Source organism: Anser brachyrhynchus, assembly GCF_964034855.1.
Source record: "Anser brachyrhynchus genome assembly, chromosome: 1".
Taxonomy (NCBI): domain Eukaryota; kingdom Metazoa; phylum Chordata; class Aves; order Anseriformes; family Anatidae; genus Anser; species Anser brachyrhynchus.
In genome coordinates, this window is record NC_137694.1 from 7,345,745 (window position 1) to 7,358,052 (window position 12,308).

General features: G+C 44.8%; 1 protein-coding gene across 11 annotated transcripts in view; it reads right to left on the reverse strand.

Moving 5' to 3' along the window:
* The window catches only part of FRMD4A (FERM domain containing 4A), a 362,843-nt gene that overhangs the window by 49,031 nt on the left and 301,504 nt on the right, over positions 1 to 12,308 (reverse strand). For all 11 annotated transcript variants that reach the window (XM_080605846.1, XM_080605838.1, XM_080605837.1 and 8 more), the window contains 3 exons: positions 6,616 to 6,681; positions 6,352 to 6,409; positions 4,474 to 4,560 (listed from right to left, as the gene is read on the reverse strand). In XM_080605846.1, coding sequence (XP_080461972.1) covers positions 4,474 to 4,560; positions 6,352 to 6,409; positions 6,616 to 6,681 — 211 coding nt within the window. The remainder of the gene's footprint in view (positions 1 to 4,473; positions 4,561 to 6,351; positions 6,410 to 6,615; positions 6,682 to 12,308) is intronic.

Sequence of the window (12,308 nt, forward strand, 5' to 3'; positions counted from 1 at the left end):
GGAATGGATGTTTGGCTGTCACAGCGGAAATTTTTGTCAAGCTACATCTGAATTTTGGGATACCCCACATTTTATCTTGTTTCCAAAACTATTCTTTTTGGATTCTCTTCAGTCAACCAGAGAATGAGAACACTGATAATGTTCATAAGCCTGAGAAAATGGCTCACCCTAAGTTTCTTAGCCACTAGCTTTCCGTGAAAGAAAATCGGATAACACCAAATAGTGGTATATGTTTCAGAGCAACCAAACCGTACCAGGCTCTCTTTAAGGTCATTTTATTTTTGGTGGTAAGTTAAACAATTCATGTGTCTGTTTGTCGGCCATATGGAAGTCCTTTGGCTGACTTTGTTAATCATTCATTCTTCAGCTTAGAGTTAATTGTTTGCTAACTGTTAAGCTTGTGTGCATTGAAAGATGCCTTTGGGCTCTTAGGGCAGTGCGAATATCCCCCTAGAACAACAGAGACGTGCCTAGTGCTACTGCAACTGCTTGAACATGCAGATCTCACAGCTACAGGCTACACCGCTGCTGCTTCATGCATGGGTCTCTCGGGATGGAGTGGAGTTACGTTCCTACCTGCTGGTTAAAATGAACAAACCCCATACGTGGACAACATAGCCACAGAGAGGCTTATTCTTTCTGAAGACCTGGCTTATTCTTTCTGAAGACCTGGCTCCAAAGAATTTGCTTTGGTTTATCATGAATTTTGGAAGGTGCTGACCCAAGATGGTGGGTCTCGAGCCCGGCAGGATAGTGACTCCTTTGTGATGTGCTTTTTCAAGGCACACCAGGACTTGAAGGGCCCTTCCCCTTCACAAGGAAGAGTTTGTAGAAGCTACGTCTTCACCAATATAGAGGGAGATGGATTCTATCCATCCCAGAAGCCGTGCACCACTGCTACAAAAACGACCCAAGTTCTGCAAGCCACTAGTGAACTTCCAGCATGCCTCGACATCCTGGAGGACATGCAGGACACCATCTAGCAGGACATTCTCAAGCAGGGCAGAAGCCATCTTTCCACTTGATATTCTCTTCTTTTTCAGCTGTGGTGATGAATTTTGTAATGTGTACTCAAATGAGACCGAAACTTTTGCATTTATTTAGTGCCTAAGAATGAACTGCTGTCTGATCATAACAGATATGGACCAAATCTGTGTTTGAGCAGGGAACATTTCAGAGGCAGCCTTTGGCAGGGCTTACTGAGCCTGTGAGCTAGCCCCTGAACATACAGGAGAAAACCAGAAGGGAGAACAACATGCCTCAAAGTGATGGCTTTGGTTAGCTTTGGGGCTTCCACAGAATGAGGCAGGAGGGAACACAAAAATAGAAGCACAGAGTCACATTAGGCCCTGCAGCCCAGCACAAGCTGCATTCCAGTTTAATAGCCCTGCATTCCTGTCTGAACCACCTCAAACTGGGTGCCAGATACCCATCTCAGCTGCGCCCCCAGTAATGCTGGAGGACTTCTGCCTCTACTGCCAGCAAGATCAGGTTCTGGCCCAACGTCAGCCCCAATTCTCCTCTCTGGACTCATCCAACTCGCTGACAAACCTAGTTAGCTTTCTGGAGACACGTGGCTGATTTAATTCAGCAATTTAATAAAAACATGGTTTTGACTGCCTGCTAATGGGATCGCCCGAGATAGGCTCAGCTGCTTAGTGTGGGTTACAGTTTTACTTGCAAACACAATAAGCATGGAAATCTATCTAGGATGACATCATAGGAAAACATTACCATCTCCCTTATAAGACAAGCAAGGTTTTTGTATGCATTTAATATATATGTCTTGCTTTCAGCTGGTTTCTCGCTACAATTTTCTGCTTGTGTTTCTTCCAGGGAGACTTATTTTTCCGTTGCATTTTTTCAGTTTGTTTCTGGTGTTGGCAATGAGCAGGGATGAAATGATAAATATCAGAAAAGACATAATCTACTCCCTCCTCCCCTCTAATTTTACCTTGCAAAAAAGTTCATCAAAGCTTGCCCCTCCCTTTTGCACAGCGGAGACTTGAACGAGCCCATTCTGGTACAGTGAAATGAACCAGATCCTATGGTAGGCTCCCAGATACCAGGGTTATCAAGTGCAATTTTACAATTTAATTACCAGAGAATTAAACACTGCGCTTCACTGAGGCAGTTGGGTTGCTCTTGCCAGAGGGTTTTACCATCTGTGTGGGGTAAGAAGTCTTTTATACTTGGTCTACCGAGGGTAAAAGCACATAACAGCGAAATTTTGAAGCCTCAGCCACTCTGTACATGTCCTGTCCCCGATTTAGGGTGTGCATTTTGGAATATCCCTACCAACAGATGGGGATTGAGAGCATCATCATCATGGTCATCTAGGCTGCCTTTTCACTGCTGTTGTCTCCAGATTGTGGCAATGAACAAATTCGAGCCTGGAAATTCCTATTCTCCCCTCCCACCCAACCTTCCCTCCCACATTTGTGACCACTTCTGCTAAGCTGCAGAAATTCTCAGTGGTTTACACACAAGGCGGCGTTACTGTTTGTAGTTTTCTGGATTTCAAACATAATTTGCTGAGAAAAAAAGTATCTGAAAACCCTAGTTTTTAGGATTATGCTTGGAGAAAAAGGGTGGGAGATGCCTACAGTCTTTCTGATTCTAGAGGCAATGTGAGAGCTAGAGGTAGGTTAGGGGGGACACAGAGGGGCCAGCCAAGATGCTTTCAAGCTCTAAATCCAGTGCTACAGACCAGCTCACCATGTGAAGCCAAGAAAAAAGTAGAGAAGCCAAGAAAGGAGATTTGACTCTTCAGGTGGAAATGGCTGTCTTATCTCATGAAGTCGGAGTACCTAGCCTCCTTCCTTCTTTCTTCCGATGTTCTCCCGTAACCCTCTCATCCCATCAGGGATGACAAAAAATGCTATAGCTTCTGAATGGTTGGGTCCTGCCATGGCAAGGCACTGTTTTCCTCCAAAGAAATGTTTCTGCCACTAAGACTGACCTCTGAAGGCGTGTCTTAAGGACGTCTTCCCTAGGGGGTTGGCACTGTTGGAGATGTGTGGGTGCAAACACCTAGTCTAGGCATGTTTTATCATGTGTGAGTACGACTTGCCCTGCAGGTAATGATTGATCCCAAACAGATACGTCTTTTAGAGCACAGATGCTCTTTCCTCCGCTCATCCTCATTCACTCCTTCAGTGAGTAAAAAGCCCTGTGAATATCCTTCAGTGAATAAAAGGCTAATTCAAAGAGCCTACCACCTCCTGCTGCCTCCTTAGCAGTTATTTTTTCTACCAAACCCTTGCTTTTAGTTTATTTTAGCAGAAGATGCTATCCTTGAGGACCAGGAAATGTGTAACTTGTATGTGATTAGAGGAGGTAAAAGAAAGGGAAGGGGACACCTTGGCACAGAGATGACGCAAGGATAAATGCAATGTGTTAATTCAGCATTTTCGTCTCCAGAAGAGCTGCCTAGTTGCTCCGAATCTTCCAGTTCTGAACTGTTGCCTGCAAGCAAGCCTCAGACCTTGTCTCCCGACATCTCCACAGGTTTTCAATACAATGAATACTATTGCTAATACACTGTGCATACCAGCCTGCAGGGTATGGGCTCAGAGATGAGCTTTTTTGGTACTAGACTGCATCCTATGTAGCGATATCAGAACACATGGGTCTGCCTGGTTGGGTGAACTCAGGAGATCAAAACCATTCTCCTCCCAAATGAACTTGGTAGCTGGATTTCTCAAAAGCAGCTTGGTAGGACTGAGACAAACCCTGATTTTCAGATGCATTGAAAGTCTCACTAAAAATAGCAACAAAGAGACCGGAACAGCCAGTCATCAATGACTAAGCACTAGTTTTACGAACAGATCTTCACGTGCTATGCCTTGATTTGTGAACTGTCTCAAAGTAAAGTTCCTAAACAAACCAGATACCGGACAGAAACATTTTAATGCATTTTCTTTAGGCATGTGATGAAAGTCTTCTTGCCCTATTAGCTTGACATTAACTCTTCAGCTGGTAAAATTGTTGCTTGTCAAATGTAATGCTACTCTGGGGAGAACCATGTGATCTTTTCTTTTTGTAATACATGGAAGAAGCTTTCCTGTCTCATCTTCCCTCTCCCCCTCTCAGACTATTTATGGCTTGACAACAGACTATTAGGAGGTGCTTAGGTCAGCTAAGCACCTTCAGTCCCACCACAGTTACCGGGTTGAAAGGTCTGCAGCACCACCTGAGAGCATCAGTCCTACTGTTCCCATTTATGTCTTATGAACCATGCTATAAAGAAGGATATGGCACAAGATTAAATGTCCCCCCATACCACAGCGTTTAATAAGTGAAGAGCTCCGTTTGTCCATTGATTCTCTGCAGATATTCAAAGTTTGGGAGAAACTTAACATCCTTCAAAATCACAAGAATCAATGCCAGCACTTGCCATACATCACACCCTCAATTCAAGCTATAACATGAGAGGCAAGCCCAGACCTTAACAGAAAAGTAAACACTTACCTTTCTTGGTTTCACTTTGTCATGGTAGTCATATTGAAAAATTCCTTTGTAGCTAAGTCCTAACCACCAAGGAATCCCCTGCTTGTCCTGAAAGAAAAAAATAGAGCTAAATTGAATGGGAAGAGGAAATGCTGGAGATTTCCTGGGTTGTTTTTCAAGGTAAATATTTGTTTCTAAGCAATGTCCTTGAATGTCATGGGTGCCATTAAATGGCCCTGGCTGAATTACCTCAAGTCGCAAAGCTCCTCGGTGTTAAAGAGAGATCTTTTTCACTTGCAGCTATGACATCTAAAACCATTTAGAATGCATCACCTGCGATCAAGTTACTCAAAATGCTGCCAGGGGAGGTTTGGTATTAGTCCCTTGTGCAGTGGTACATCCTCTTTCTCTGCCCTGTAAATTATTCAGTCCAAACACTCAGAGATCGGAGAGGAAGGAAAGAGAATCAGCCAGCTGACTTGAATTATGTGGAGGGATTTTAGCATTAATCTTGAAAATGAAGCAGTAATGGGATCTGAGAGCTACCAAGTGATAAGGTCTGACAGGCTTGGACCCAACTGCTTTGTGTCTGAGTGTGCAATAAAATGGCCTTGTGGAGTAATGGCTGATATCTGATACTAGCCCCTTAGCAATTTACTGAACTGGAGTCCTCAATGAAATTACATCTGTTCTGTTAATGTGATAAAGAAAGGCAGGGTAAAACCCAGCTAAACCAAAACCCCCACATCAAGCAGAAGCAAAACCTATTACGTGCAATATTTGTTGCCTCACTGATGCTCACTGGCATTTACTGATCACGGAGAGTTCACTGGAAGAGCTCTCAAGAGTTTGCAGGCTTGGACACGCAGCCCAATCCATCCGATCTTGCTTGGTCTGGAGTAGTCCAACAGATGCAGAGGCTGTTGGAGTGATCCTAGCCTCTGGTAAAAGATGAGGCTAATGTGTTTCGCAAAATTCCTTGCACATTAGCAGGAACAGACCAGGAAAGCACATCTCCCTGAGACAGGTACTATCAGATATTTGTGTTTTTATGGTAGCCCGTGTGTGGGAGATGTATGCAAAACCATATGATCTGTGCAGAGAGATAATGATGAAACACGTCAAAACTTCAGGGATGATAAATGGGGGAATACGCTGTGGGGGGTGTGGATCTAGCTTTCTCTATATGCTTATTGATTTCTCTGCTTAAGCAAAATAATAACCCTACACAGCTGGTCAGGTAGGGAACCAGTGATAATAGTATGAGACTGGAAGATTTGGTGGTAAATCACTAAACAAATGAAATAAGGAATTTCAGGAATACCTGCATGAAATTCACACAGTTAGAAGTAGAGAATGGTTTTGTGGGTGGAGGTGTGGAACATGTCATCCCTAGAACACAGTCTAGTGCTTTGGCATTAAAAAAATGTACTATAACTGTATCCATCTACCTACATCTCAAGTGGAGGGAGCTGGTGTCTGCAGATTATTGCTGGCCCTAGTTAGTTGCTCTTGGGTGTGCAGGTTAGGAAAAATCTGACCTCGTGGAACTATGAAAAGGAGTAAAACACTGAGTCTGCCAGCAAAGTGGCTGCTGGTCCCTTTGGTGCTGGCTCACTGGCATCACCAGAGCTTGCTGCTGCCTGTGAGCTGAACATCTCTAGCACAACAGAAAGACTGTGAGAGTTTTATCTTGAAGAACAGGATTTTCCTCTTGGGAGCTATATTTACCAAACATTCGCTACTCAGTTGAAATAAGTTTATCCTACTACAGGAAGTGAAACAAGACTTTAGCAATAGCGTATTGTACTCTGAAAGCAGGATGGTTATTTGCACCTCTCCCCCTTCCTCTCCGAAGTCAGTTTAATTCAATAAATAAACCTCATTTGTAGCACGTACCTTTACTGCGTAATAATGCACTCCATATGTTGGGAGGGATTCTACAATGCTCATGTAACTGCAAAACAACACATAAGAGAATAACGTGTCTGAGAAGCTGAGAGAATGATCTGAAAAGAAGTGTTTAAATAAGAAGTATATAACTACTTAAAAAATAAAGCATTAGATGAGATGGGAGGCATAGTCACATATTGGTTTTACAGGCCAGTGTATATATTTCCTGATAAAACAAAGGTCACCACAAGTCACTTTTATTTCACTTACTTTACAATTGCTTGACCTCTTGTCTGACCGTTTAGTTTCTTGTAATGTTCAATGACTCGGTCCTCACTGGAAGAGAAAAAATTAGAAATTATATTTGATGGCAGTGTCATGACGAAGAAGCATGCCCAAAGGTGAAGAGGTATTTCTGTTAACACAGCTACCAACTGAAGGAATCGAAAGATGCCAAGCAAAACTGCTAGATGATGGAACCTGATGTCACTCAGGGAAAACAAGGGGGACTCACAGACTGAGAATAAAACTGGGTTGCTAAGCATTCGTTTTCTGGAAGAACTTTTTTTACTCACAACATCCGTATCTATTTGTACAGACTTTCCCCTCTCCATTCTCCTCATCTACAGATGGTGCCTACAATGTTGCAGAGCATGGCAAACAGATGTTTGCTTCTCAAGCTTAGCTTTACCCTAGCTGGTGCCACTTCTTTCTGAGCCCACCAAGCTCTCTTAGTGAGCAAAGCTTTCTGGAATTGGTGGCCACTAACAGCCCTAAGCTTCACAGATTAATCCTCACTGCAACAGCACAAAACCATGTACAGGAGCACTAGTGCACTAGTGGAAGTACTCTTGGAGCCATCTCCCTCAGCAAGGAGTTAAATTCCCAATGTACACGGAGGCAACGTCTGTGGCAGGGAATGTGTCCAAGCCACTCAAAGTTGGGTCCCTTTACTGTTTAAGTATTGATGTGTCGTTGCATATTTTTGGTTATATTAACTTGCATTCCCTCAGGCAACGCTTGGCCATGTGCTGGCAGTTAGCATGGGCCAGGGCCCATTCCCAGTGCTGCTTTGGAGACTAAGAGAGTTTCATGGTATAGAAGGAGGGTGTTCTGTGCCAGTGGAGAACAGTTCTACGTGTTTTGATAAATGCATACACTCACCTCTACACAGTAGAGATGCAACACCCAAGAGCAGGTCAGCATGACCCAGATGACAGAGGCATCTCTATGCTCACCTCTAAGGAATCTCATTCCTGTTCTCTGGTGAATGAGCACAGAACCAGAGCGATTTGATGCTTTCAGTCATGTGTCAGCAAGGTCACAGCATGGCAAAGCATAAGCCAAGGTTCTCCTTTCAAAGGTTCATGGTTCTCTCATTCGATTTTAATAGCATTCTGCTTGATCTGCAGCCATGCAACTCATCACAGCCTACAGGCTTGGTACTTTCAGGCTGCTCTGACTTTGTTTTTTATTTCCAGCAATGTAATGCCCACAGGACCAGCTCTGCTCATTGGCATGGCAGAATGCCCAAGTCCTCATTTCTAAACCCAATCTCTTGCTCCTCATCTTGTAACTCCAAGAACAAGGAGTCTGCTGAGTCTCCCAGAGGCACATTACAAAACTTACTAGGGCAAGAGGAAGGAAACCTGAACTGCCTATATGTCACCTTTCTGCTCTCCCCACCTGGCACTGCACGAGCTTCCAGTGGCACCAGGTGGCTAGCTAATGCCATCATGCCGCGTGTGGTTTGGGCCATCGTGAACGAGCATTGCTCCCTCCCTGCATTTTCTAGGTCTAGATGGACCCTTAAGGGCAACCACATGGTTGTCCAAGACGTGGTAATCCTTCCCCAGGCAGAACTGAAGCTGTTTTTGCTGTTAGAATCTCCGCTAGAAAGATGCTCCCCTGAGCCCAGACACCAGCCATAATGCCCTCAGCGATGTCAGAGGCAGAGGCCACGCAGCGCCTGCTGTGACTTCACGCACAGGATGCTCAGTTCTGTGATGGCACAGGGAGGACGTTGTGCCCTGCGACACGACATGATGCTCTGTGCACAGATGGCATGGGAGCTGAGGACTGAGAGTCTGTCCCTGGTAATGCAGGGGAGAAGGCAGAGGAACAGAAACTCCAGTGTAGACAGCACAGGATGATTCAGAGCAGACCCTCAGAATAATTTTAATGCTTAGAAAATATCCGTAAGGAAATTCAGCAGCTATGAAACCATATCCAGCCCACTGATCCGAGCAAGTTCCACAGATGTTATGGGCGTGCACATGAAGGCAGAGCCCAGCTCTCCTGCTACGATTATCATAAACAGGATTACTTTTGGAGAAGTAACTGAATTACATGAGTGTTCAGTACTGGAAGATCTCCAAACCCCATCATTTTTAATAAAAAAGATGGACAGAGAGGGCTTACAGCCCTTTGAAATTACCTCTTAAACCCACAATTACATGTGGATGCAATTCCTCTCTGTCTCAGACAGGAACAAACCAGGAGTGACTTCTCAGAAACCAGTGGAGTTTCTCCAGCAGAAAACACTCTTAGCTTTGGTTTCTGCTCTGTGCATTTTATGGTGCAGATCAAGCTCTCATATTGGTGCCGTTCAAGGAATGGATAGGTGCACCTGCCTGCTGGTTACCTCATGTGATTCTGGATGGGCTCTGCTTTCTCACAGATGATTATTATAAGGTACTGGATATGTTCCTAAACCATACTCCTCTGGTAGGAAGGACAGTTGATGGCTTATTTCCTTCAAAGGGATAGATTGGATGTCAGGGAGCCCTCCTGAACAGCTTCTGAACAGCTGGACGAATAAAATTATGTTCTCAAACCATACTAAAAGATGTGGGATAGTCTAGACTCTTCCGTTTCCCTAAAGAAATACAGGCAACACTCCCTATGCCTCCATTGCCCTGTTGGGACACTGCTGATGTTCCTCTCTGCTGTGTAATGTTCTGAGGTCTACAGGTGCTAAATACTAGATGAGCATTATTCTCATTTCTACTTTCTTTTGGACAATAAATAAATAAAATAAAGCCTGAATTATCAGTTAAGGCATGAATATGGGGACATACTGCCTCTCACCTTTCTATAGCACTGAGCTAGTCCCATTGTGGGGAAAAAAACGGGTGCTCCAGAGCACCATTCATGCAATGGACGGGAAGAGGTTGTTGTTGCTTCTCCCCACTGACAGTAAAGGGAGCAGAGGGCCCCTAGTTGAGCTGGAGATGGTCTACACTGGAGAAATGTTCATGCTCAGCTGAATCCCACCCTAGCTGCCTGACAGTCGCTCCTCGAATAGTTCTTTGGGCTCCTTTTTCATCCCCACAGCCCTGTCCAAGGACGATCGTGCAGTCCAGAGGTCACTTTCTGCCTCCAGCTCTGCGGTGGAGGGGCAAGCCCAGCATGTGCCAGGGAAAACAAGGAAAATCATTCACGGGTCAGAACAGAGCATTAACAGAGCTTACAGACCTTCTCCCCTATCATTTCAGCTGTTCGTCTCCGAGCAGCTGCCGTGCTGCTACTGACAGCTGGGAGAGAGCTGGGACACCGCCTGGACCACCAGCTGATGTCTCCTCCTGCCCAGCTCTGGCTGGTTGCTGTGCCAGAGACACAGAAACTCATTCATAGCTAATGGGGAGACAGGGGGGAGGCTGGAGCACTACTGCCTGCTTGTCAGCTCATAAAACGTTCCCCCCCAAGCTCCGAAAATTAATTCTTGGATGATATCCTGCAGCAGATAACTCTGATAAAGATATTAAGAACTAGCAACAAATCCCTTCTGTCCCAGCAGCCTACAGAACTGGACAGAAGACAATTCGCAAGCAAATGCAGGGCCAGAATTTCTTATCACCAGATCCAGTTTTTCAAAGGTATTTGCTTCTCCCCTCTCTTCTCAGCACATTGAGCTGTTTTAAATAGCTATCAACTCATCGCTGCACCTCACTGTTATTCTGTTTCCAACCTGATTTTTCTATTTCGATGATGTTCTCAAACTTACTTACAATATCTCTATTTGCAATGATTTGTGCAGCCAAATACTGCCCCACTGAATCCAGCAGAGCATCTCCTGGGCCACTGGGACCAAGAGGATGATCAGAGCCTGCGGTCTGTATTGTATTAGAGAAACTTGAGATTTGCAGTTGATATTTTCAGAGTTAGATTTTCTGGGAATGCTGATGCTTAAGGTTGCTAAAAACAAGTTTGCACTCAGTCTGTTGGAAGCCAGGAGAAGTCTGGCTTCCCCTTGGTTAGCTGAAAATCCAATTCTAGCATCCACTTTTGTGCCATCGTCTCTGCTCTTGTGTTCTTGCTGGCAATTTAGTACTGAGCTGGCTTGCTTGGGAGGATCTGGATTGAGATAATATGCAATGACAATAGCTGCAAAGGAGCACTGCGAACTAACACGCTTACTAAAGATTTTCTCCAGTCTCACTGTGATTAGTATTGCATCTAAAATAATAAATACTGTGAGCTGTTTCCGCGCATGGGCAAGAGAAATCAAAACTCGGGGCCTCAGTTCCTGGACTGTGTGGGAGGACCAGAAGCTCAGCTTTCATTTGAAAGTAAAACAAAAAAAGCCACCCTTCTTGCTTCAATCAGCGATGCTATGGAGACGCTTGAGAACAAGATGTGTAACTGATTCGTCGTAATCTACAGAGAGCTGGAAACAGCAACTCCATGCTGCACAAATTACAGCCTTCATCTTTGTTGTGATGCCTGCAAATCTCCAAGGAGAGGTTGCAGTGGAAAGGCCTGCAGCAAGGGTGGGTAACCTGGAGACTCCATGGGGGAGGAGCTGGGGGCCACAGACTGTCTTCCTTCAGACCTCACTGCAGCGAAGAGCCCAGGACTCATCCTACTGGTCTTACTACACTTGATAGGAGCAACAGGTGATGTTTTTTCATGGTGTGACAGAAATGGTATATTACTTCGTGCAGATCTAGGACAGTTAACTTACTAAAGGTATCATAGTATCTACCCGAACATCCATATTATCACCTCTTAGTCCATTTCAGACAATTTTTGATGCAGTTGTAAATACAGTATAGGGTTCTTTTGTAGGTTTGTTTTAAACTAGAACAGTTAGTTGTCCCACCCCCTGCCATTTTAGATGTTCCTTTCTGGAGCTGGAAATTCACTTGCTCTTGCTTTGTCCTAATACTGAAGAACTGGAGCATAAAACTAATTGCACATAGAAAGGGACAGGATAAAATTTGTATCCAGTATGCAATCTGTGTGAGATGCAAATGAGAAGGGAAACGGTAGGCACATTTTTTTAAATTTTGCCCTCTTAGAACACCAAAGTTTGAGCTTTTTGTCTGATTTACCAGCAGCCTCTTCTTGTGAGCGTTCAGCATTTCAGGGGGTGTTTATGAAAAAGCCACTATTAAAAAATAATGAGCTACTGGTATATAAAAGCTCTCTGCGACCTGGCCACTGAAGTGAAATCACAAGGGAGTCACAGGACTGTAGCCACTGGTTTTATTACCCCGTTGGAAACAGCCAGCTTCCCAACCTGCGACCTGTTCTCAGTCACAAGGGAACTCCCCCAGAATTAAGTACAGCTGCAAGAAGTGCTGTATCCTGTGTATAACCATAAATACTTGCATCCTGAGCGCGAGGTTTTCACATGGCTCTTCTTGCTCCAGGTGACGCAACGTTGCCCAGACCGAAGGAGGGGACAGAGGCAGTCCCAGACCTCACTGGGATTTCCCAGCAGAAGTCTCTAACATAAAAGTTCTGACTAACTCTTGCTGACAGTGGGGGCAGACACGTCCTGACGGGCAGATGGAGCCTCACAAGCTGCCTGGGTTGTCATCCCTTTCCTGTATACGGATGCTATCACAGGCAACTGAAATAAAGACTACGTGGGCACTTTAGTAAGACCTCGCTCCGTGTCGCTGCTGAAGGGTCAGGTTTGCCTTCTTCCCTGTCCATGGCTTGTTGTTCCCACT